The sequence below is a fragment of the Euprymna scolopes genome, chromosome 20, assembly GCF_053919585.1.
Source record: "Euprymna scolopes isolate OS-2025 chromosome 20, ASM5391958v1, whole genome shotgun sequence".
Classification (NCBI taxonomy): domain Eukaryota; kingdom Metazoa; phylum Mollusca; class Cephalopoda; order Sepiida; family Sepiolidae; genus Euprymna; species Euprymna scolopes.
In genome coordinates, this window is record NC_136501.1 from 82,352,137 (window position 1) to 82,377,886 (window position 25,750).

General features: G+C 32.4%; 1 protein-coding gene across 4 annotated transcripts in view; it reads right to left on the reverse strand.

The window, feature by feature from the left end:
- Positions 1 to 25,750, reverse strand: part of LOC145241496 (calcyphosin-2-like) — a 145,804-nt gene that overhangs the window by 108,658 nt on the left and 11,396 nt on the right. For 3 of the 4 annotated variants that reach the window (XM_080104514.1, XM_080104513.1, XM_080104511.1), the window contains exon 2: positions 2,213 to 2,301. The exons of the other annotated variant lie outside the window; for it this stretch is intronic. In XM_080104514.1, the coding sequence (XP_079960640.1) occupies positions 2,213 to 2,293 (81 nt within the window). In that variant the 5' untranslated portion in view covers positions 2,294 to 2,301. The remainder of the gene's footprint in view (positions 1 to 2,212; positions 2,302 to 25,750) is intronic. 4 annotated transcript variants of the gene reach the window in all.

Below are 25,750 nucleotides of genomic sequence, written 5' to 3' on the forward strand. Positions count from 1 at the left end.
GTTAAAACTTCTTCATTTAAGCAAAAGTTTGAAAACAATACAGAACTCTAAAAATTTGACAGTGGTACATCGTCATTCACACAATTCTGAGGCAACAGGACTGCAGAATACAATGCAAAAGATCGCCAGTGCATCTCTGAGCAAACACTGGTTTGATTATGTAGAGGGTCTAATTTGAATGTATTTCATTGCAGTTGGTATGTTCAACCACATCACAAGAAAATATTTAAGCATTGAGGCAAGAACGATGAAATAATTTGTGGGCAACAGATGCAACTGTCACACACAAGTAGACAACAGATCTAATCCAAACAGTTCATATACTCTAGAGGGAAAAGGGTGGTGGCAGGGAATATGTAGTCTACATCTGATATAGCACAATGTTGTAGACGCTCAAGAGAATAAGAGAACATCTTGCCAACTCCAGTGAACACTAGGGACTCGTATCACAAGTGGGAACAAATCATTGCCTTGTAAAAGCCTAGTCAGCAAATGTCATTCATGAGGAATTTGGTAGCTCAGGATACGCAACATGTAAAGTTTTTTATTAACCTGTTGGAGACATAAGACAAATGATCATCAAACCTAAGATTGCTAGAACACAGTCAAGACATTGTAGCTAAAATAAGATGTTGCACTGTCTGTTAATATCAGCAGGTCGTTAACGAAGAACAAAACTAACATTGGCACAATAACATTTTCCTGCGACACTCTGGCTGAGAGGAAGCTCATCCGATAAACAACCAGTGACCAAAGTTTCCTGCAGCCAATCAGAGATATAGTTGCAGGTCCAAGAAAAGAGTCCATCTCAGATGTTAAATAAGGGTAGTTTCTGCTGCGGGTTTGTCCTGATATACTTTATTTAAGAAAAAAGTTGGTTTTATTTCAAAATAGTTGTAAATCATAACCAGAACTGTGCAATCAAACCAATTCTTAATCAGAGACAAGCATTGGAATTCTAGTGTTACAAATGTCAATGAGTGATTATGCAATTTTGCAGCATGTTTAGACATATGAGCCGATATTACCAAGCCGAGCTGAGAGGTTAAAAAATTGCAAGCAATATCAAGATCATTATATTTGTAAAATATATCCCCGGGTGGAGCATTGATTGCTGAATCAAACAGAGACTAATCAGTAACAGAGGCAAAGTCAAACCATTCTAGGATGTTAGGAATTTCAATTGGATTCATAGCATCATTTAAGCAAAAGACAACAATTGTACCTACAGGAGGGTCCAATGGCAGTACATTAAATATGTCAGACATGTTAAAATAATATTTAATAAAGACAGACGTCCAGTAGGACCATCACAGAATCTCATTGTAGTCTTTACAATTTGAGTCAAACCAAAATCAGTATAAACATTATGATCATCTGGGTCAGTTGCTAACCAATTTGAATTCTGACAGCTGAAATTATCCAGTATCATATATGCAGTGTTGTATGATACATGATATGAGTTGATAGATGATTCAATCTGTGGTAAAATAGACATATCAGTACTCGGTGTGTATTCTAGTGAGCAGATAACTTCATGATCTTTGCACTCGAGGGAATCAAGTCGCTTAAAAATGGCAAAAATCAGAAGGCCACCATGTGATGCATTAATTTATCAATCTCTGCATAAAATGACATATCCAAAAATATCTACTACACACTTAAGCACACTAGAATTTAACAATGTTTCAGAAACAAAGGCATAAAGAGGAAGGGGGGGCTAAGCAAAACACATGATTTGAGTTCATTGAATTTATCAACCCGCAAATATTAGTAAGCCAAAGTTCAGACATTTTGAGCAGCTATTTTGATGTAGTTTGATTGGATGTTTTACTGGCTTGATAGGATGAGATCCAGTTAACTCAAAATGGTTCTTTTAGGACCTAATATTTATAGATGCTGCATGACCAATCTTTCCACTTGTTGTTGGTGATTAATTGGAATACATATCTATCGAGAAAACAGCTCTCCATTGATTTTGCAACATGGGCATCATTTGCTGCCAATTCAGTAAGTCCTTTTATATTTGCCTTTAACAAACTCTTTATCTGAAAATATATTTAAGTAAATTTAATTCTTTCTTCACTATTGTCCATTCCTCTTCTGACGATTGTGTCTGTTAATCACAATAACAAAACACAGAAACTGGACATGTGCTCGTTAAAAGTGCTAGATATAAAATATCCACAAATAATTTTTTTTTTAATCTTACATTTTTATTTTTGTTGTTCAAGCGAATGTGTTTACTTTGATCCATCCTGGGAGTTTCACAGCCATGCACGCTAAGATCCATTTCATTCTCTGAAAATAATTGACTTTGAAAATAATTACAGAAAAACAAAGAAAATGCAAAAAAGTAGAGTTTTAATTTCAATAGTAATATTAAAAAAGGGCAGAGTTTTATTATCAAGGCCAAGAGGCCACTCGAGGATAAGAGTTAAAGAGTGTATAGTAGAAATTGAACAGTATAGTCACAATTAGTAATGGAAATTCAGTAAATTTGTTAACTTATATGGAACGGCTCATCAAGAACTTGTTTATGTTAGACTTGAAGACAACCATATTGTAGTCAGCCGGAAAGCAGGAAAACGGAAGACAATTCTACAGGCGTGCAGTTCTAAGAAAGAAGCTTTGTTCATGGAATCTACATTTAGGTTTAGGCACAGATAAAGATTGGGGGGAATTACTGATAGTGTTTTCAGCTAGACGAGTGTTTCTTGTGAAAGTTTGGCGAGGAGGGACCATAGACTGAAGCTCAGTCGAACACTTTCCATGAAAATCCTTTAATTGCGAACTCTCCTAGGGAAATAGTCTGTCCAATGCCAGTTTCGCTTAAAAATAAAAGGTCTGGTTTAGTCTCCTGTAATTGGGTTTCAACCTCTGGAAGGTTAGAACGTAGACCCCTGATGTTGGAGAAGGAGACATGGACATTGGAAGTTGGAGAACTGGGTTTAATTGTGTATTTTTTCTTGAAGCTTGTCATGATGGAATTTTGGAATTTGTGGACTAGGTTGTCAGATTTGCTTAAAGCAGGACAGAGAGGAGAAACTAAGAGAGAAAAAGAAACAAAGACTTTTTTTTTTTTGTAGAACATGATAAGGTAAAGCTGTAACAATTACCCACTAATATGGCATCGAGAGGCCCCACCAGAAGCTACTGCATGGTCCAGAATCCATTCACCAAATGGCAATACAGCAGCCCCAGTACTTTGCACCTGCTGATAGGACAGCCTTCTTAGTGGTTAATCCAAGGTTCGGGTCCCTGACTATCTGGCGGATAACGTCAGCCCAGATAAAACGTTTACCTCTAGCACCCTTACTAGTGACATGGCTACAAGGATAGACATAGAAACAGAAAATTTCCGCCATCTCTGCCAACTATTCGCGCAAAATACTGCCAACCTAGAAAACAGCTTTTTCTTCTCCCTTTGTCAGAAAAATCACTCATTAAAAAATGAGGACTGAGGGACAAATAAAGAGAAGCAAGAGTAACGGGAGCTGCTGATAACGCATCCACAATGCGTTTTCTACTCTCCATTAAAAAAAATAAAAATTATTAATTATTATAATAAAAGTCCAACGGACGTGTTTAAGGGAAAGTATGGTGATAGATTCCCCTCTCACGAACTAAAAATGAATATAATTACCTAATCTATTTTTGCAATCAACTTGGTAGATAAATAAACATTTATAGACGAGAAAAACGCTAGCATTTAATAAAACAGAAATACATAAATTAAATACTGAATTAAAATGTAATTATTAATATTTGAATCTAAAGATAAAAGTAGGATTAATATAGAAGTCACTTATCTCGACAAAAACACTTCTGTCTCTAAAATGCAAACTGTAGAAAAGAATTTTAGTTTTAATAACATCAGCGTTCAAAAAACTTCTTTTTTTTTTTTAATTAACCGTTACAAGAAAAGCGTGATCTTATTCTGGACTTTAGCTAGTCACGTTTTAAGAAACTTGCGATATAAAAGAAAAGCGGAGGGCGGTGGGTTTTTTTCCAAAAGTTAGTTGGTGACGTTATAAGTAATTGCGAGATAAAATGAAAGCAGGATTAAGGAGTGGGGACTTAAAGGATAATATAATGGATTGAGTCTATGCAATATTTAAGATCAACTTGGTAGATAAATAAACATTTATAGACGAGAAAAACGCTAGCATTTAATAAAACAGAAATGCATAAATTAAATACTGAAATAAAATGTAGTTATTAATGCATTAATATTAGTTTTAAGGTGTTTTATTTTCAAAATGTATTAGAATACTTTTTACTCATTTATTTTTCACATTATGCTCAAAATTCCAGATTGAAACGGACACTGAAAAAATTATTTTTCATTTGAAAGTAAATAAATTCATTTGAAAGAACATTTTTATTTTACAAAAAAACGAATGCTACGAGAAATATAAATGGCATAATTATTACAAATAAAATTAGAATTTTTTCCTTTAATTGTGTGTAATGCAAGAATACTTGTGATAATGATACTAAAATAAATACCAAACCCATATAACTTTCAAAATATTGATAATTTTATTAAACTTCAAAGCAAATAAAAAAACAGACATGTAGAAAACTTTTTAATTGTTTTTATCCGGAAAAAAAAGGACTGTTGGGGGTCAAAATTGTAAAATTGGTGCGTGGGAGTCATCAAATTTTAATTTGTCAACTGCTTCACAAATGTGCATGCATGACTTGTTTAAATGACAGATTCCTTATGTTAATAATAAGTAGATTTGAAAACACTTTTTATAAAGATTGTGTCAAGCTGGCCGAATGGTTATTGTACTTGACTCACTGTCTTTAGGTTTGGGTTTCGATGTCAGCTGGAGTATTTTTTTTTACTTACAAGAAGTGAACTGTTTAGAAAAACATAATACTCACAGGCACATGTCTCAGTTTCTTTCCGTTTTTATTTCATTTTTTTAAAGGAATTTAACGTTACGTTTAATACTTACGATATTTCTGTTTCTAATAAATAAGTATTCTGCATTAATTAAAATATAATATTTAGGTGTATTTTACGACCGGGCAACACCAGTTAACTTGCTAGTAGTCAAATAAAAGGATGATGTTAAGTTTTATATCACTATCTACAGAAAAGGAAAAAAAGTAGACATTTTATTTTAATTTACACATCTTTTAATTTACTGCCACTGCATGAGAACAAAGTCAAACTCAGGGTCAGTTTTTAATGAGGGGAAAATCTAATTCCACAAAAGGGGGCATTCTAGACCAAGATAAAAAATAAAAAATATGATCAGAAAATGTATATGATTTTTTTACAATTTAATATGAGCATCAACATTTGCTAACAGTTTCCCAGGCTTCCTAATAATTACATCACAAGTAACTTATTTTTTATTCTAATGAGTCACCACTTATGAATGAAGGTTGAAACAAAACAAACATTTGAGGATAAGAAGTAATAAGATGGATAGATTGATGATGAATATTATGAGAAGATTGAAAATCTCTAAATACCATCTATCTCAAATACAACTAATCCAGAAAACTGCAATCCTTCCCTTTTCAAAAACATTGCTTGTGGATCCTTTCATTATTATTATTGTGGGGCATACACACCCTTATAACTAGAGTTGGATCAAATACAATTGTATTTGTATTTCAATTGTATTTAAATACAATTTTAATGTAATTGTATTTGTATTTGTATTTTTAGATTTAGGAATAAATGTATTTGTATTTGTATTTGTATTTTTAGACTTAGGAGTAAAAGTATTTGTATTTGTATTTGTATTTCTGGTAACCTAAACGAAAGTATTTGCATTTCAATTGTTAAAAGTCAGTATTTGATCCAACCCTGTTCACATACATGTTGCGTGTACGTGTACCAGTCTACCAGCCCTGTCCACTTCCAGTCACACACGCTGCTGCTAGTTGAGTGACGATAAGTCTGTGAGTCAAGTAGCTTCAATTCAGGGTTGACAGCTTGGCTTTTTTAAGGCCAAATTTCGCGAATTTGGCTTTTTTTTAAGCAGTTTGGCTTTCAAAATTTTTGTTTGTTTTTTTTCAAATTTATGCTTCAAATTTGGTCTTTTTCGGATAATTTTATATAAATATTTATTAAATATGGATTATTAAAGAAAAAGTTATAATAAAGTAATTTAAACAGTTGTTTGGATGTCTAAACTTGTAGATTTAAAAAAAAAACTTTTGACCTCCCACTCCCATTCATGGATTTACACCCTCTTGCACTAAGCGAATCTCATACCTAAATGTTTAATCCGGTTTCACAGTTACTTACTAAATGTCTATATGGACCCTTTCAAAGAGTTCACAGTTGAGTATGAAACCATTTTGGGGACATTTTTTAGTGCTGGCGCCTTGTCCCTGCCAATTAGGTCACTGAGTATATTTCCTCTGAAATAATTAATTCTTGTATTTTTCGTTTGAAATTCTTTAAAAGTAGTGTTTTGAAATTAATTGAATTAATTTATTTTCAATTTATAGAAATTTGAAAACTTATAACTATAACTATTTAAAGTTGTATTTAAAATGAATATTTTTAAGTATTCATATACTTTTTCCTGAGTAGTCCCAAAAGTTTAATTAAAAGTCAATAATTATAGATTTTCTAACTATCTTGGATTAATAGACACATTTGCCTTAATAATGACGCATAGATGGTTCTTGGAAACAAAGTCTAGTTTTAGAGTTATGACTAAAATTAAATTTATCAATATTTTAGAGATATTTTAAGTTGATACCTCCAATCCCCCCCGAGTAAATTTGGTCTTCTGACGACTGACATAATTCTTTTAAGAATATGATTGACAAATAGAAACTTATTTACAAATTGTACCAATAAATATGGTATGGAAAAAATGGCACTAGTAAAAATGGTAAGTAGATGTGGAGTCTAAGATAATAACCAACTACTTTTCAATTATGCTGTCATCTTAGAAATCTGTTGATTATACTCGCATGTTTACTCATTGTAAGTGTTTTCTTCAGATTTAATGTGTAATACTAAATAGATTGTAACTCCAAATGGTTACTAATATCATAATCGTAAAAAAAACATTTATAAACATCTCTTTTATGTAATCTGTCCCCGTTGTCAATCAATGCTTACATTAAAGTGTAGTACCTGCTCTGATGACCTAACTTTATCTAGTCTGTCCTTGGTCGATGAAAGAAAAATTCTTCTAAATTGGGGTATATATTTTTGGCTATGGGAGATAAATTCTGTGCCTTTTACTTTTTAAGGCAATTTCATTTGGTTTTACAATTTTGCCAGTCAGACTTAGAGATAGAAAAAAGTTAACTACCCTAAAAAGTTATGATGGCCCGAAAATGAAAGATGCAATGTCGCAAGTGGAAGGAGAAAACATGGTGACACTTTCTTGCATTGCACCAGTTGTATTTGGCCTTGAACACAGCCTCAAACTATTCATGGAAAGTAAACCAACCTACTGCTTAAACTTGGCTAATGCACTACAGTCTTCTATCAAAAAGAGATTGCATCCGTTTCTTGATAGGACTGATGTCATTGCTGCAGCTGTCATGGACCCCAGGTTTAAGCTGTCATGGCTGTCATGTGAAAAAATGAAAAATAAAAATATTTCGAAGATTGTGGACCTAATTATTTCGCAGTCAACTCAGTTGTCTTTGAAGAACACAGTTCAAGAGAGGAAGTTTTTCATGACCGTGAACACAAATCAAGACGAGGCTGACATGAATGCAAAACACCCTCGTCTTTTTGCCTACATGCCACCAGCTGGGAAGCTAAATGTAAGTCCATCAATAAGCGACACTACAGCGGTAAAGGCAGAACTCGATTCCTACTTAGAAGAATGTGTTCTGGCTTTTGACGTCAACCCACTGAGGTACTGGCGGGAAAACAAGAGCTTCAAGATTTTGAAGCCTTTCGCCAGAAATATTCTAGGGTGCTGTGCAACATCGGCACCATCTGAAAGAGTTTTCAGCAAGGCTGGAAATTTTTATACCCCAGAGCGAGCCAAACTTGGCCCGGAAACTTTCAGAGCTCTAATGATGATAAAATGCAATGAGGACATGATATAGAGTGTAATGTAGATGTCAAATTTGGAAGGAAATATTTCTTCTTTTTTCTTCGCATATTTTCAGATTGTTTAAATCAGTTATTGTATTTTTATTTGTATTTTGAGATTGAGGAATAAAAGTATTTGTATTTGTATTTTTAGCGTTAGTATTTGTATTTGTATTTTTAGAGTTAGGAATAAAAGTATTTGTATTTGTATTTCTGGTAACCTTAACGAAAGTATTTGTATTTGTATTTCAATTGTTAAAAGTCAGTATTTGATCCAACCCTGCAACTGCTAACATGGACTCGTCCATTAGGCATATAACCAGCAAGTCTAGACCGCTCAATGAGAGCTATCCCGGATGTCGTCGTACAGAGACGACTCCCCATGGACTTTCTAACCGTTTCTGTACCACTAACCCTTGCTTGATATAAATGTTTTTCTTATTCTCGCCGTGTTCCTACTTTCACACTTTCTGGCTCCACTACAATGGCGACAAGGATGTAAAAAAAAAAAAAATTTTTTTTAAAAGAACTTAGGTGTAAAACTTTCAACTTTCAAACGTATGAAATGGTTGCAAACTTTCCAAGTTACAACGCAAAACCACGATGGAAAATTGCAGTGTGAAAAAAAAAAAAAAAAAAAAAAAAAAAAAAAAGAAATTACAACACTTAAATTTATCTACTCAAAGAAATTGTAAGTAGAATTTATTTTTTCATTCTTTGCTAAAAAAAAATGTAATCTTGTTTTAATTTGCCGTAGAATGTGTTGACCCAATTGTTTATGCAAATTACACATGGACTTTATGTTGGAAGATTTTTTTTTCTACTGTTACTGAAATTTTGGGAAATGAATTCTTGTTTTATGATAAAGTGGTTATTGTTAACCGACTAGTTGTTTGTTTGAACTCTTCCGTGAAGAAGAAAAGAAAGACAGTTGTGATGAAAAGGCAAATATTCTTTTTATGTGCTGCGAAGCCATTTTTTTGTTTCTGATGATTTGAAAAAATTTTTTTTTTTTTTTTTTTTTCCTCCCATTTATTTTTGCAACGGCAGTCACGCACACTGAAAAGAAATGATACCTTTTTTTTCTTTCACTTTTAAAATAAAGACTTTTCGTTGTTGGATAAATTTTTGCTCACCAGCGGAGTGAGAAAATATACTACTCAGGCAACAATCTATTACTGAAAACAGGAACTCGGAACAAATTTTTTTTTTTTTTTTTTTTTTTGTAAAACCGTAACTTTGCTGAACACAAGTTGACTTGTATATTGCATGTTTTATGTTGCATGGTGTATATAGTATATTGTACTATTTTTTTTTCTCTTCGGTAAACCAAAAATCTGTCTCCATTTCCAAACTATTGGCATATCAGAGACAAAAGGAACATGTGTCAACGAGTAAATAAGTGTATACTAGTCCATAAATTATAAAAGTTTTCCCTTGCTGTGACTTCCGTTTAAGTTATAAATTCCCTTAAAAGAATAGGATTTTTTTTTTTTTTTTTTTTTTTTTTTCCCATAAAATAAGAGGCAATGGAAGATGTGAAAGATATGATAACCCGGCTAACTGAATTTCAAATGAATCAGTGGAGGATGTCTTGTTAGAATTATTTGTACTCAAACTTTGTAAGGTAATTTGCATAAAGCCACTTATGCAAATTACCCACTATTACTTGGAGTTGCTTGCAACAATAAAAAAGAAAAAAAAGATTAACAGCGAGCACTCCTCAGAAATTACACTCTTTTTCTGCAACAAACAGAAACTCCTCCAGAACAACTGTTTTGGAAATTTTAACCTGTACTTGTAAATATACGTTATTTTAAATACAAGAATTTTATTGTGTTATTCTTTCTCAAAATTAACCAAGTTGTTCGGATAACAAGGAACCAAGAGAAGAGAGGCGCGTTAGAAATAAAAAAAAAATTTCTAACATATTTCCAAAACAGTTAACATCGTGGTATTCGCGTCCATAACATTTAATATGGATAACCAACGAGGAATGAACCTTCTCCAAGTGATGTTACCTCAAGGATGGATACTCCACAAGAGAGAAATTATTATTCTGGATCCAAACTAACGGTATACTATGACATATTCAAAACTTTTATGGAACATACTTACTCGAGTTTTATAAAACGTGAATTTGGGACGCTCAAAACATACAAAAACTCTACCCGCGTGGATTAAAAAAGTTATTTCATGGCACTTGTAAAAAAAAAAAAGTGTTTTGACGAAACTCTACCCGCGTGGATATTAAAATTATTTTATTGCACTTGTATTCAAATTTCGGTACTTATTCATACCTACTAAAATAAATGGCTATTAAGGAAGACGTCACCATGGAGGGAACACTTAAAAACCTTCTGGGAGAAGAAAAACTTGAATATTGAAATGATACGAGAAAAATTATTGTCTTTTAAACGATACCGGGCTACACATAAAAGAAAAGTAACAATGTACTTTAATAGCCTGGAGACCATGTATGACAATTCTACCCTGAATACTTTCCTGTGTAAAAAAAAAAAAACAGTTAAAAGCCATTGATGAAGTGTCCAAAATCAATTATTGGAATGAGGTAATTAATACCTTTTCACAAAGGGTTGATTATAGTATTAAAGACGAAGAAGCCTTGAATAATGAATTAGATAGTCAAGCCGAATATAATGTTTCTATCTTAGTGAGTACAGCCAAATACGAGGACTATTTAACCAGTAAAGATGACAAGACTCCTTCAACGTTGTCAATTGAAGAAACTTTAAGTGAGGGAAAACCTCCTCCTTTGAATTGCAGCACTTTTTCGGGAAATGAAAAGGACAAGTTCGCCTTTCACAATTTTTTAATTCAATTTAACAATGTGATTGATTCTAGAAGGAAATTGTCAGACTCGGCTAAACTGTCTTATTTGGTCGGTTACTTGAAGGATTATGCCTTAAAACAAGACATTTGTCAATAACCGATACGAATTATAAAATTGCTTTAGATTTATTGAAAGTTTTTAGATAAAGCATATATTATCGACGAAACATTAAAAAACATATTAAAAGCTAAACCTGGTGAGGAATATAGTCCAGAATATTTGAATGTTAAATATTATATATCAGAAATAAGGGCCTACTTATATGAGCTAAAACAATATGAAATTGATTTTTTGGAAGAGGGTTCTTCTGGAAATATTCTAATTAGTCACATTATGACTAAACTTCCCAAAGTAGTTGTTAAAGAATTAATAAAGTTAATAATAATTATCCCAACTTAAAGCAAATATTTGATAGCTATAGGGATATTTTAAAAACTCTAACTCGGACTTTAACTGTAAAAAATATTGCTAAGGATAAAAAAAATTTCAGTAGCTATGACTTTAAACGTAGTTTTAAAATAAACCCAAAAGATAAAGTACCAACGGTACAAAATTTCAAAGTACAAGCTATAAAAAAATCCGTGTGTAAGCTATGTTCCTCGGAAGGACACTACTTCGGAAAGTGTGAAACTTATCCTAATTATGAGGCTAAACTAGCAAGAATCTTAGAACTGTCCTTGTGCACCAGATGTGCTGGTTCAGGTCACAATGAATCAGAATGCTATGGAAAAAAGGGGTTCTTAAAGTTTCCGTGTCTCAAAAAAAAAAGAACATGTAACTTCTTTGTGTCTTACTCAAAAGGCTGTTCAAACAAACTTGTGTTACGCCTTGAAAAATACGGACACTTGTAATATGTTACCTACTATGACCCTAAATTTAAAATGTGGTCATAAGCAGAGACAAGTTAGGTGCTTAATAGATTGTGGCAGCCAAAGATCTTTTATAACAAAAGAAGCTGCTCTAGCATTATCCCCAAATTATAATGAGTTGTTCTCATCAGAGCATGAGATACATAGTTATTTAGGACGGCAAGTTAAGAAATTTAAACAAATGTCTACTGGTGTAAAATTAAAGAATAGAATGTTTTTTATTCCGCTATTGGTAGACTAAAGCATGAATATAAATTACACGATGCACGGAATGAAAGATGTAATTAATAAATTAAAATTACAGGGTGTAAATCTGCTTGATGAGTCCTTTTACTTAAATAAAGAACACGACACTATTGAAATAGATATGCTCATGGGGATAGACATAATTCAATATCTTTCCTTTTCTATAAAAAAGATAGGGGTGGTTATAACCCTATCATAGATGATAGGGTAGCTCCTATTGGAAACATTTTCAATTTTATCAGTTCAGCCGAGAGAAATGACTTGCTTAACACTCAATTAAAACCAATAAAAAATAATAAAACAGTAATTAACCTAATAATGGATCCCCTTAAATCGTATTTCAATCCCTTAGAGAATATTTTATCCGACAGTGAAGTAGACAACGGCTTAGAAAATCTCTTTAGTCTTGAATCTATGGGAATAAGGCCCAATGATCAAGAATCTTTCCTTTGACAACAAGCAAATAAGTAAATTTAGGGAAGGAATAAAACAGATCGATGGGCATTATTATATAGAATTGCCCTGGTATCCTGATAGGATCGAAAAAGTTCCATCAAACCATTTCATAGCTCTCAAGGTGTTAGACCGAACAATGAACTTTTTAAATAAAAGAGGATTAACTAAAAAATACGATGCAATCTTCAGCAAACAACTAGAAGATGGAATCATCGAACAAATAGAAGTTAATCCTTCAAATTACTATAAATATACGTGGATTCCCCACAGACCCGTTTTAAAAACTGCGGAACAAGTGACAACGAAAATAAGGCCCGTCTTTAATTGTTCGTTAAAGACAAACAAGGAATTACCTTCAATTAATGAAGCAGCCTATACGGGTATAGATTTAATGGGTTCTTTATTGAAGTTGTTGCTTTACTTCAGAAGCAACAAATATGTGATGTTAGGAGATATTAAACAGGCATTCTTAATGATAAAACTAAGTAGTGAATACGACAAAAATAGGTTTTGTTTTTTTGGGAGAAGAGAAAACAAACTTATTTGTTATAGATATAAAACGATAGTATTTGGCTATACATCATCGCCTTTTATACTCCATTATGTAATGAACCATCATGTTAAGTCTTACCCTCAGGATAAATGCAGCAAAATATTGGGCAATAACTTTTATGTGGACAACTTAGTAGTAACTGGCAACAATATAAATGAAATGCAAGATTTGTATAAAAAATGTTTTGTTAGAATGCAGGAAGGAGGCTTCACCTTACGATCTTGGAATTCCAATTCTGATGAATTAAGAAACCTAATGAAGGCTGAAGGTAGATTGGTAGAACATGGCTGTCAGAATGAAAAAGTGTTGGGATATAGATACAACACTGAGAAGGATAGTTTAAGCTTAGCACCTTTTACGTTAAAGGAAGCTTACACAAAGCGTCTAGTACTTTCACAGATTTCCAAAGTGTATGACCCCCTAAATTTTACCTTGCCTGTAAGCATAAGAGGCAGGGTATTAATGAGAAAAATTTGGAAATTAAATATAAATTGGGATGAAAAGGTGCCTAAAGAAATAAGTGATGAAATGAAAATAATAACTAGAGATTTCGAAATGTTGCCAGAGTTGTCTTTTCCAAGAGCTGCAATTAATGATAATGAACCTTATGGCTTACATATATTCTGTGATAGTTCAACAGAAGCTTATGGGTTCGTAATATATGCCTGCTCAAATGAAAAAACAAGTTCGTTTTTATTTGCTAAATCTAAATTGTCCTCGTTAAGGAAAGGTGGTGAACTTAGTGTCCCTACTTTGGAACTAATGGGAGTAATACTGGCATTAAAATGATTTAATTGAAACTTATGAAAATATTCAGTTTCAATTTATTAATATATGCGTGGATGCTCAAGTAGTTTTAAATTGGTTAATCACAAAAGTAAAGTAAAATCTAAATTTGTTAAAAATAGAATATCCGAAGTAAATGGATTAATAAAAGCTCTTGAGGATGAATTTAAACTACCAATAATGTTTCACTATGTTCATACAGATCAAAATCCGGCTGATATGTTAACTAGGGGAATATCTTACGATAAATATTTAAGAAATAGAAAATTATGGTTGGAAGGACCAAGTTGGCTTACCAACGAATTTAAAAATTGGCCTAAATACCCTTTAATGAGTATTTCACCTGACCATAAGAGAACAGTAAATGTTAATTGTAATCAAATAATTAAAACAAAAACTGCCATTTTGGACATTGAAAAATATTCTGATTACAATAAATTATTGAGAATAACAAGTTTATTGTTCAAACCGTTTTGTAAGAAAAAAAATTGTGTTAATCCATTGAAGAAAGCAAAAATGTACTGGATAAGGTTAATACAGAATGAGCATTTCTTCAAGGAGATTGACTTTTTGAAATCACAGGACAAAAGTAATAAAAATGTCCCCACTTTGGTTTCAAATTTAAATTTATTCATAGACTCTGATGGAATTTTGAGATCTCAAGGGAGGATAAGCAAATGCCTATATTTCAACTATGAAGTATATAACCCTGTGTTATTGCCTAAAAGAAATAAATTTACGTCCTTATTCATTAACTATTGCCATGCTAAGGTGCAACACATGGGAATAGGTACCACATTAAATTATTTGCGAGAGCAAGGTGTGTGGATTCCCCAAGGTTTGACTGTAAATAATTTTTTAACCTGCAAAAAGTATAATGCTTTGGCTTATAAATATCCTAAAGTTGTGGATATGCCTAGGCATCATGTCAATTTAGTGAAACCTTTCAATCATGTGGGAATCTGTACGAGCCTTTTTCAAGTCTCACACAAAACACACATTCATATTTCAAGCTGTCATATACATACGCGCACATATACGCACCCACGTCCACATGTACACATGTTCGCGTACATACACTCACATTCACGTATATATACACACACGCTTACGTATACACATGTACTCACACACGCGAACACGAACACACACATGGACGACGTCACTTCCGCTTTCTAAGGAAATACACATGCGCAAAAGACACTCCAGAAGCGAGTATAAAACATGGAGACAAGCTGTTTCTAATCCTCTTTTTAGGACCAACTCTCAACTAGAGGTTGGGCGAACAAGCCGCCGCCGTTTCGGCGCACGCGCACCTCACGCCCACTTCCTACTATGTATGGGGCACGAGCTAATGACTGTATGTATACATTCTCCCTCTTTCTCTCTCCATCTACTACTGGCCACTAAGAACACCTTCGCGTAGCTGACTACTAACTGATGACAACTCTAATATCCTCTTCCTTGCCTACACGCTGGATTCTCATTTCCACTACAACACTCACTTCAATTCCCATGCGCGAACAAACAATAGTGACCCAAACTTGAGATGAAAACACATTTCCTTTTCTTGCTACAACAGCAGTCCTGCAACAGACATTGGTTACATACGCGCGGACATGTTATAACTAAAATGTTCATTTCTTTCAACAGCAAATAAACGACGTTTATCTTATCCATTACTTGAGTCTTTGTTTCCTTCAATTCCCATTCGTTTCATTATTATTTTGTAACGGGATTGGGGTATTTATATATCCTAGTCCCCTACAAATCGACTACACAGGTCATTTGTGGGTAAAGAATGAAGTGGGTGGAAGTACAGTAAAAATGTTTGTTTTAATATTTACTTGCCTTAACATAAGGGCAGTCCATTTTGAACTGTTATCCGATATGTCCACCCGAAATTTTATGCTGGCCTTTCAGAGATTTTGCAACATGTATTCTGTACCTCAATTTTTATACAGTAATAACGCTAAAACCTTTAAAAAGGCAGGTTGTATTCTTGAAAGTTCTCTACAGTCAGACGTTTCAGGAAGAACTAGAGAAATTAGATATCCGACATATCAAAATCCCTTTATATTCTGCGTGGGTTGGTTCGGCTTGGGAGAGATTGATAAGAGTTCTTAAGGGATGTCTATTCAAGATCATAGGAAGATCTAGACTTAGCTATTTTGAACTTTTAACAACATTGTCAAATATTAAGTTGGCTATAAATTCTAGACCTTTAACTTATAGATTAAGCTCTCCTAATCTTGAAATTATAACTCCTAATTCCTTTTTGAGAATATATGGGAATTCCTCTTTAGTTCTAAAATCTGAAGAGGAAGAGGTTTGGCAGGAAGAACCTGACTCAAACTCATTAAATAAAACTTTAAATTTTCAAGAAGAAATAATATTAAAATTTAAATTATTATGGTATGAAAGCTATTTGCTAAGTTTAAGAGAACATGGCAGGTATATTTACCAAAATAAATGGGAAAATAGAATAAAAGTAGGGGATGTCGTATTGATCAAATCCACGACTAAATCGAGACCCTTCTGGATGCTGGGCAAGGTTTTAAAAAATGTAATAGGGTTTGACAATAAAATACGAGCTGTTAAACTGAAGCAAGGTAATGGGGCAATAGAGTATCACTCCATTTCTAACCTATACCCTATGGAAATATCATGTCCCCAAGGTAATACTCGAATGGAAGAACCTATCAGTAAGCCTTTCCAAAATGATTCTAGTGAAAGACTTAATGATAAAACACTGCAATTAGGCAATAGTAATAGTAATGAAGAGGTGTCCAATCAACTCAGGACTAGACCCAAACGCTATGCCTCTACCAAATTCTATCAAATGATGAAAGATAATATTGATTATCTGTAATAATTAAACAAATTCAACTTTCCTATTTAAAAAAAATAAATTATTAAAAAATTATATATATATATTCCCAGTTTAAAATAAAATTTCAGCTTTAAAAATTTTTTTAAATAAATAAAAAATCTAATACATATATATTCATTCCCAGTTTAAAATATTTTTCAGTCAAAAAAAGCAAAAAAAATGTTCTTCGCATTGAATGACCTAAAAAGGTTGATACCAAAAAAAAAAAATCAACCATCCAACAATTTAAAAAAAAAAAAATGAAAAACGAAGATATAGAAAAATAAAACGGCAAATTATTTTTTTATAAATTCTTTATATATATTTCAGATATCTCTCCTGTTTTTATTGCAATAAACGTATTGCAATCTTCTTGGAGGGAGTGTGTTAGAATTATTTGTACTCAAACTTTGTAAGGTAATTTGCATAAAGCCACTTATGCAAATTACCTACTATTACTTGGAGTTGCTTGCAACAATAAAAAAGAAAAAAAGGATTAACAGCGAGCACTTCTCAGAAATTACTCTCTTTTTCTGCAACAAACAAACTCCTCCAGAACAATTGTTTTGGAAACTTTAACCTGTACTTTTAAATATACGTTATTTTAAATACAAGAATTTTATTGTTATTCTTTCTCAAAATTAACCAAATTGTTCGGATAACAAGGAACCAAGAGAAGAGAGGCGCGTTAGAAATAAAAAAAAATTTCTAACAGTCTACTATTTGATTGTAGTAGATAGCTATTACAAAATGGCCAGAAGTACTCAGGTGCAAGAGACCCACCACAGGCAACATTCTCTTTCCTCCATGAATATTTTGGCGTTGTCGATTGCTTAGTCAGCAACAATGGGACACAGTTCACATCAACTGATTTTAAAGAATCCAGCGACAAATTTCAAATAAAACCCATCACTATATCTCCGTATGATAATCTAATGGACAGGCAGAACGTTTCATAGACACTTTGAAAAGAGCATTAAAGAAAACTTTGGAACACCTTCAGATAAGGCTTTGCAACAGTTCTTACAGGTTTTCAGGATCACACCGAACCTGAATACCCCTGAAGCAACATCTCCTGAAAAGACCATGTTTGCACAAAAAATAGGACCAGTCTTCGAAAAACTACTGCCAAAACAAGAAAATTCGGGTAGGACCAGTGGTCCTAAGGACCACTAACCATTCTCACAAAAAGTATAACCCAAGAGAAAAAGTTTTCTTTAAAGCATAGGGAAATAATAGATCGCTTTGGGAACAACAAAAGAATAGGAAACACAACCTACATCGTTCTAGGCCCTACCACCACTCACAAGAGACACCTAAATCAAATTAGACATCGTAGTGACGATGGCAAAGACACACCTCACGTCAAGGAAGATACGTTATATGATATGTTTGATATCAAGCCTCCCCAAGCAAACCTAGAACAGCACTGATCGACAAGGAAAATAAAGATTAGTGAACCCCTTACCATCGATCCAAACAGGAAGAAATATTAAAGTTTTTTTTCCCCTGAACAAAAAGCGTGAGAGAGGGGACATACACACCCTTATAACTGCTAAGATGGACTGGCATATAACCAGCAAGTCTAGACCGCTCAATGAGAGCTATCCCGGATGTCATACAGAGACGGCTCCCCACGGACTTACTAACCTTTTCTGTGCCACTAACCATTGCTTGATATTAATGTTCTTCTCAAGTCGTTGTGTTCCTACTTTCACCTTTTCCGGTTCCACTACAATTATTAAATTAGTCAAAAACAGAAGAAAAAAAAAGAATTCTTTTTGAAAGCAGATCCCAGGTTTGAAAAGCTAGTGGCGAATACTGGCATGCATAATGAATACTTTCTTATCATATTCATTTCTTGTAGAATTATATTTCAGTAATAAATTATGAGCACTTAATAATGGAGTTACATTCCTGTAATGATCCGGTCCTTGTTGATTTTGTGGTGGAAGTTTAGTTTTGTGCAGTTCTAGGAGGTTCACCCTCCCATGCTTTGTTTTCTCTCTTTGAGAAGGTGTCAGTTTATTGCTAGTCACCAGAGGCGCCCTTACTGGGGAATGCCGACGGGGCTGCCCAGGCACTTTTTGCAGGTCAGAGTACCCCTCAATGCTGACTTCCCAATCCCACTTTCCGACCTTGGCGTGTAAGTTTGTGCAGTGGGAAAGAACTAAAAACCTTCAACTGATCACCGTGTGTTCTTCAGAACTATCTATTAAGCATCAGGTTTCAGATTATTACTTTTTTAAACATTACTTGTTTGTTTTATAGATGGGGGAAGGGGGTTAATGTCAAGTTTTACTTATGATGGTGATTTGTGATAAATTTTTCCCTCAAAGAAATCCATACCAGTAAACTAAACTAGTGAGAATACCATATAGACTATTTGGAAAATTTAAAAAAAAAAACATAAAACAAAAAAGTGTTATTTAATAACATTTGCCCTGATGAAAACACACTGCCTAAACACACACACACACACACACACACACACACACACACACACACACACACACACACACAATTATTATGAAATTAATAATCCAATATAATGAAAAATGTAAAAATTCCCCTTTTTCTTCATTTTTAAAACGCACACGCATATTCTAATAATTATAGGAGCAACTGTATTCATGAAAAGGAATTTCAAAATATACCTAGCAAATATACTGGGTGAACCAAATTCAAAAATGATTCAAACAATTGCACTTAAAGGGACGGTTAGGATCTTAAAAATATCTCTCGGTTGAAATATATAAGATAGCTAAAGAATGTTTGGCATCCTGTAGGATACCCCATCTCCAGCTAGAACAAAATGATGAGACAACTAAAAAAGAAAAGTGAAAGAGAAATTTTAATTTTAATTTTAATTTTTGAAAATTCTTAATTGTCTTGGAAATTATCGTACACCAAATCTTTGTTGATCTTGAATTCTTAGACCTGATATAAATGTTATATAGTTATGTTTCGACTTACTATGTATGTGCGTGTGTGTATTTGTTTTATCAGAACAACATCGGTACAATCTGTTTCAAGTCTAAACAAAGGGAACTTATAACTGATTTCCTTTATCAGACTCTCTTCCGCATCCATTTATGTTTGCCTTCTCAGAAATAATATATAAGTGTTGTACCGATTAATCGGGAATCGGAAAAATCGGTAGTTTTTGGGGTATCGGAATCGGAAAAATTTGTACCTAATTTCTGATTCCAAAACCGATTCTCTTAATATTTTATTATGTTAATTTTTCATTGCTGATACCGTTGATAAATATTTATTCCTTTTAAACTATTAGTAAAACTAACCCCTATAGATCATGATAACATTAAAAGATCTAAATTTATTTTATCTGCGTAAAATAAACAAAATAAAACTTGAAACTTTGCGAAAATTAGCTAGATAATCTTTAGAAGAATGCAGTTTATTTGCAAGGTATTGAAAAAATTGTTTAAATTTAAAGAAATATTTTGTCAAGAAAAATATCAAACATTATTGGTAATTAAATCAAAATCAAAATATAATAGTGTTGGATTTTGTCCGGTTAGGTTTTTGTCCACTCCCTTACTCGGCATTGGTAAATATGACAAGGAATGGCGAAAGGTGTGAAAAGGATTGGCCTTGAATTGAATTTGAAATGAACTCGTGAAATGTCATGCTTCCGTGTGATTTTCTTTGATTCTGCTGGTATAATTTATGTTTTTACTTAGGGATTCCTACCGCGGCGCGGCGCCAATGCCGTCTAGAGCCCACCAATCTCACTCCCCTATATAAGGCAATAAAAACCTAAACCACTAACTGAAAGTATTTGGGGGTAATTAACATATACCGGTTGGCTTTGACAATTTCGCAACGTAAAATGTAAGTGTATTTTTAAATAACTATTTTAAAGATATTCAAAATGTGTTTCATGATTTGAAAATTAATTACTAGCATATTTTTACTTCATTTTTGTTTAATATTTATTTTAATGTGATGCAACAGTTCGAATTGTTTTTTTTTTTGTAAAAGTCAAATATATTCTTTTGTTAGGTAGAAGTGTAACCTATCTTGCCCTTGGTAACATTTATTGGGTGGGTTTCTACTATTATATTGTTTAATTTTTAATTTTTGAGTCATTATTGAGAGTTAACAGTCGTATGTCAGCCTTTTTTCTTGTTCTCACATAACATCAAGTGAACATAGTGACATTTCTTGGGTTTCTATCAGTAATTTGATTTCTGATTTCTGAGCTATTATCGAGGTTCGAATATGGCTTGAATAATATCACCATTTTTATTTGTTTTAACCCAATAGGTTTTACACTACCATTGTTATAAGTTAAAAGACACTTTAAAATAAGTTAAAAGACACTTTAAAATAAGTTAAAAGACACTTTAAAATAAGTTAAAAGACACTTTAAAATAAGTTAAAAGACACTTTAAAATAAGTTAAAAGACACTTTAAAATAAGTTAAAAGACACTTTAAAATAAGTTAAAAGACACTTTAAAATAAGTTAAAAGACACTTTAAAATAAGTTAAAAGACACTTTAAAATAAGTTAAAAGACACTTTAAAATAAGTTAAAAGACACTTTAAAATAAGTTAAAAGACACTTTAAAATAAGTTAAAAGACACTTTAAAATAAGTTAAAAGACACTTTAAAATAAGTTAAAAGACACTTTAAAATAAGTTAAAAGACACTTTAAAATAAGTTAAAAGACACTTTAAAATAAGTTAAAAGACACTTTAAAATAAGTTAAAAGACACTTTAAAATAAGTTAAAAGACACTTTAAAATAAGTTAAAAGACACTTTAAAATAAGTTAAAAGACACTTTAAAATAAGTTAAAAGACACTTTAAAATAAGTTAAAAGACACTTTAAAATAAGTTAAAAGACACTTTAAAATAAGTTAAAAGACACTTTAAAATAAGTTAAAAGACACTTTAAAATAAGTTAAAAGACACTTTAAAATAAGTTAAAAGACACTTTAAAATAAGTTAAAAGACACTTTAAAATAAGTTAAAAGACACTTTAAAATAAGTTAAAAGACACTTTAAAATAAGTTAAAAGACACTTTAAAATAAGTTAAAAGACACTTTAAAATAAGTTAAAAGACACTTTAAAATAAGTTAAGACACTTTAAAATAAGTTAAGACACTTTAAAATAAGTTAAGACACTTTAAAATAAGTTAAGACACTTTAAAATAAGTTAAAAGACACTTTAAAATAAGTTAAAAGACACTTTAAAATAAGTTAAAAGACACTTTAAAATAAGTTAAAAGACACTTTAAAATAAGTTAAAAGACACTTTAAAATAAGTTAAAAGACACTTTAAAATAAGTTAAAAGACACTTTAAAATAAGTTAAAAGACACTTTAAAATAAGTTAAAAGACACTTTAAAATAAGTTAAAAGACACTTTAAAATAAGTTAAAAGACACTTTAAAATAAGTTAAAAGACACTTTAAAATAAGTTAAAAGACACTTTAAAATAAGTTAAAAGACACTTTAAAATAAGTTAAAAGACACTTTAAAATAAGTTAAAAGACACTTTAAAATAAGTTAAAAGACACTTTAAAATAAGTTAAAAGACACTTTAAAATAAGTTAAAAGACACTTTAAAATAAGTTAAAAGACACTTTAAAATAAGTTAAAAGACACTTTAAAATAAGTTAAAAGACACTTTAAAATAAGTTAAAAGACACTTTAAAATAAGTTAAAAGACACTTTAAAATAAGTTAAAAGACACTTTAAAATAAGTTAAAAGACACTTTAAAATAAGTTAAAAGACACTTTAAAATAAGTTAAAAGACACTTTAAAATAAGTTAAAAGACACTTTAAAATAAGTTAAAAGACACTTTAAAATAAGTTAAAAGACACTTTAAAATAAGTTAAAAGACACTTTAAAATAAGTTAAAAGACACTTTAAAATAAGTTAAAAGACACTTTAAAATAAGTTAAAAGACACTTTAAAATAAGTTAAAAGACACTTTAAAATAAGTTAAAAGACACTTTAAAATAAGTTAAAAGACACTTTAAAATAAGTTAAAAGACACTTTAAAATAAGTTAAAAGACACTTTAAAATAAGTTAAAAGACACTTTAAAATAAGTTAAAAGACACTTTAAAATAAGTTAAAAGACACTTTAAAATAAGTTAAAAGACACTTTAAAATAAGTTAAAAGACACTTTAAAATAAGTTAAAAGACACTTTAAAATAAGTTAAAAGACACTTTAAAATAAGTTAAAAGACACTTTAAAATAAGCTAAAGTGCAAAAGAAAAGAAAAAAAATTATCCAGGTAATGAAAATGTAGCTTCGCTTGTTTTTCGTAACATTTATTCGTTGTGTATTCATTTATTTCGCCCCCTTTTCTTTCTTATTCTGAAAAATTATCCACCAGACGAGAAGTAAAAAAATAATAAATTTAAGAATTTATAGTGTCTGTTTTACAGGTAAATTTAACAGAAAATGAGCCTCCATATCCAAGTAATTCTAACGTTTAAGGACAGTTAACCAAAGATTGCTATAATATGTAAGTTCTGTGCGTTTCTGTATGTGGAAGGTTACTTTTGAAGTGATAATATGCTGGTTTTATGAACTTACCAGTCTAACTTAGGGTAAGTTGTAAAAGAATTTAATGAACAATCATAATAATTTATAATGGCCAGAAAATGAAGATGATTTTATTTTAAACTGATCCCACTCTCTAAATTTAATTAGTTTTTTGTTTTTATTTTTTTAATATGTTTACAATCGCCTAAAAATGTAGAATCTCATTTTGTCTGGGGTGTGTGAGTTTACATGTGATTCTATTTACTTGTCATCCCCTATCCGAAGGTCTGGTGCTACCAGATCAGGCTGCCCTGTGGCTTCCTGAGATGAAATGCACCTACATTGACGTTTTTTTGTTTTCTGATCCTTTTTGTAAAACTTAATTATGTTCTGCAAAACCAAAAACAAAAACAACAGCTTATCTCCCTCCCCTTTTTATTTTATTTTTTCCTACCTTACTCCCGGTCCTTCGCCCTGTCGGTGGGGCATCAGAATACACCCTCTGCCCCCCTGCAGAGTAAAAGTCCCTCAATGGGGCCACCTGTTTGCCGTGGGTGGCGACCTGTGACACCTTGGAACGGAATCCTGGTGGTTGAGGGTTGTAGAGGATAGATATGAGTTCCTCTCCTTCCCAACATGCCACTTTGGTCCTTACCTTGGCTAGACGGGCGGTCGGAGAGGCCCGCTCCGATCAATCGGCTGGTCACGTCAAGCCCTAAATCAGACAAACATAACAAGAAAATACGCCCACACTCCCCACATTATACAAACTGATTTAGCAAGCGGTGGCTGTAGGGTCAAACAACGTGCTGGACAATGGAGAAAACATGGCTGTAAATCTGAATTTTTTCCTGAAAACGAGGCCTTCAGAAAAATTGAAGAACCACAGATGCTTAGATCCACCAGCAGGGAGTGTATACTTTTCCTGTATCCCTGTTGGGTTGGGGGCGAAAGGGTATCCCCCCTGCCCCCAACACTTCCCAAATAGGACTCCGAGGCGGGTGGGGAGCAGGAAAAATGAAAAAAAAAGAAATCCATCTATGAATACAAACAAGCCTCAAAAAAAAAGAATACGAGATCTAGTATCAGATTCTTCAAACTCAGACTCTGAAAATGAACCAATATCAAGTAATGAGAATTTCCCAACATTTCTAGTATTGGAATCAACCAGTGAACAACCCAGAACCAAAACTTCTCCATTTAAAATCGAAAAAATACTCTCACAAAGTATTAAACCTATATCGGTTAAAAAACTAAATAATGGCACAATATTAACACAAATAAAGAATAAAAAGCAAGCTGAGGAACTGCTAAAATGGAAAACTTTTGACAACAAAACCATTAAAGTTTATCCTCACAAGACACTAAATTCAAGTAAAGGTGTCATCAAGACCTCTGAACTTGCATTATGTACCATAGATGAAATAAGACAACCTTAGATCCCAAAACGTCACAGATGTACAAAGAATCCAAATAAGGAAAAATTCCGAAACTATACTCACCAACACATACATTCTGACATTCAACACACCAATAATCCCACAAAAAATCAAAATTGGTTACCTAACAGTCAACACTGAGCCATACATCCCAAACCCCCTAAGATGCCATAACTGCCAAAAATATGGACACCATCGCGACCGATGTTCACGGTCACCAACATGCATAAGATGTGGTGAAAAAGACTTCCACGAGGATTGCAAAAAAAAACCTAAATGTGCAAACTGCCAGGAAAACCACTACGCAAACTCAAAAACCTGCCCAATCTGGAAAAAAGAAAGAGCAATACTCAAAACAAAGTACACAAATAACATTTCATTTAACGAAGCTAGGAAAATCATAGAAAGCTCCAACTATGCAGATATAACAAAAAAAAATATACAGTACTTCAATAACTCAAACCAACATTCAATAGCATCAAACTCCAATAGCAATGTTGACATTATCACGAAGCTCTTAAACGAAACAAAAAGTTTACTTGAAGAATTTAAAAAAATAATGACCATTCAATGTAATACAATAAACAATACTTCAACAATAAACCAAAACACAACTATAAACTCACAAACAAAACCCCAACCAAAAAGTAAAGAAATAACCACAAATAAAAAAACAAGACACAACAAACGAACACTCAAAATAGATTTCAACTACTGAGAAAAGTTGAGGATGAAAACACCAATAAAAATGTCGGTGAGAAAAATAATAAAACTAAGAAGTTGGAAGAGCCCAGAACACCAGAAGTTATACCAAAATCAAAACCAAGATCTAGATAAAATTCAATATCCAGATCTAGATCAAATACAAAAGGAAAAGACCCTTTACAAAACTCTCAAATGACAGATAAATCTATGGACTCCCTGGAAATGGAAGTCAAGGAAGGGAGAAACGAAGCAAGCCCCCCCAAAAAAAACACAACACCAATCACTGTCCAAACAAAGGGGAAAAAAAAAAACAAAAACAAAATGGATACACAGTCCCGAGCAAACTCCAGTTCCCGAACTCCTAACAGCAGAAATGAAGAGCCAAGCGA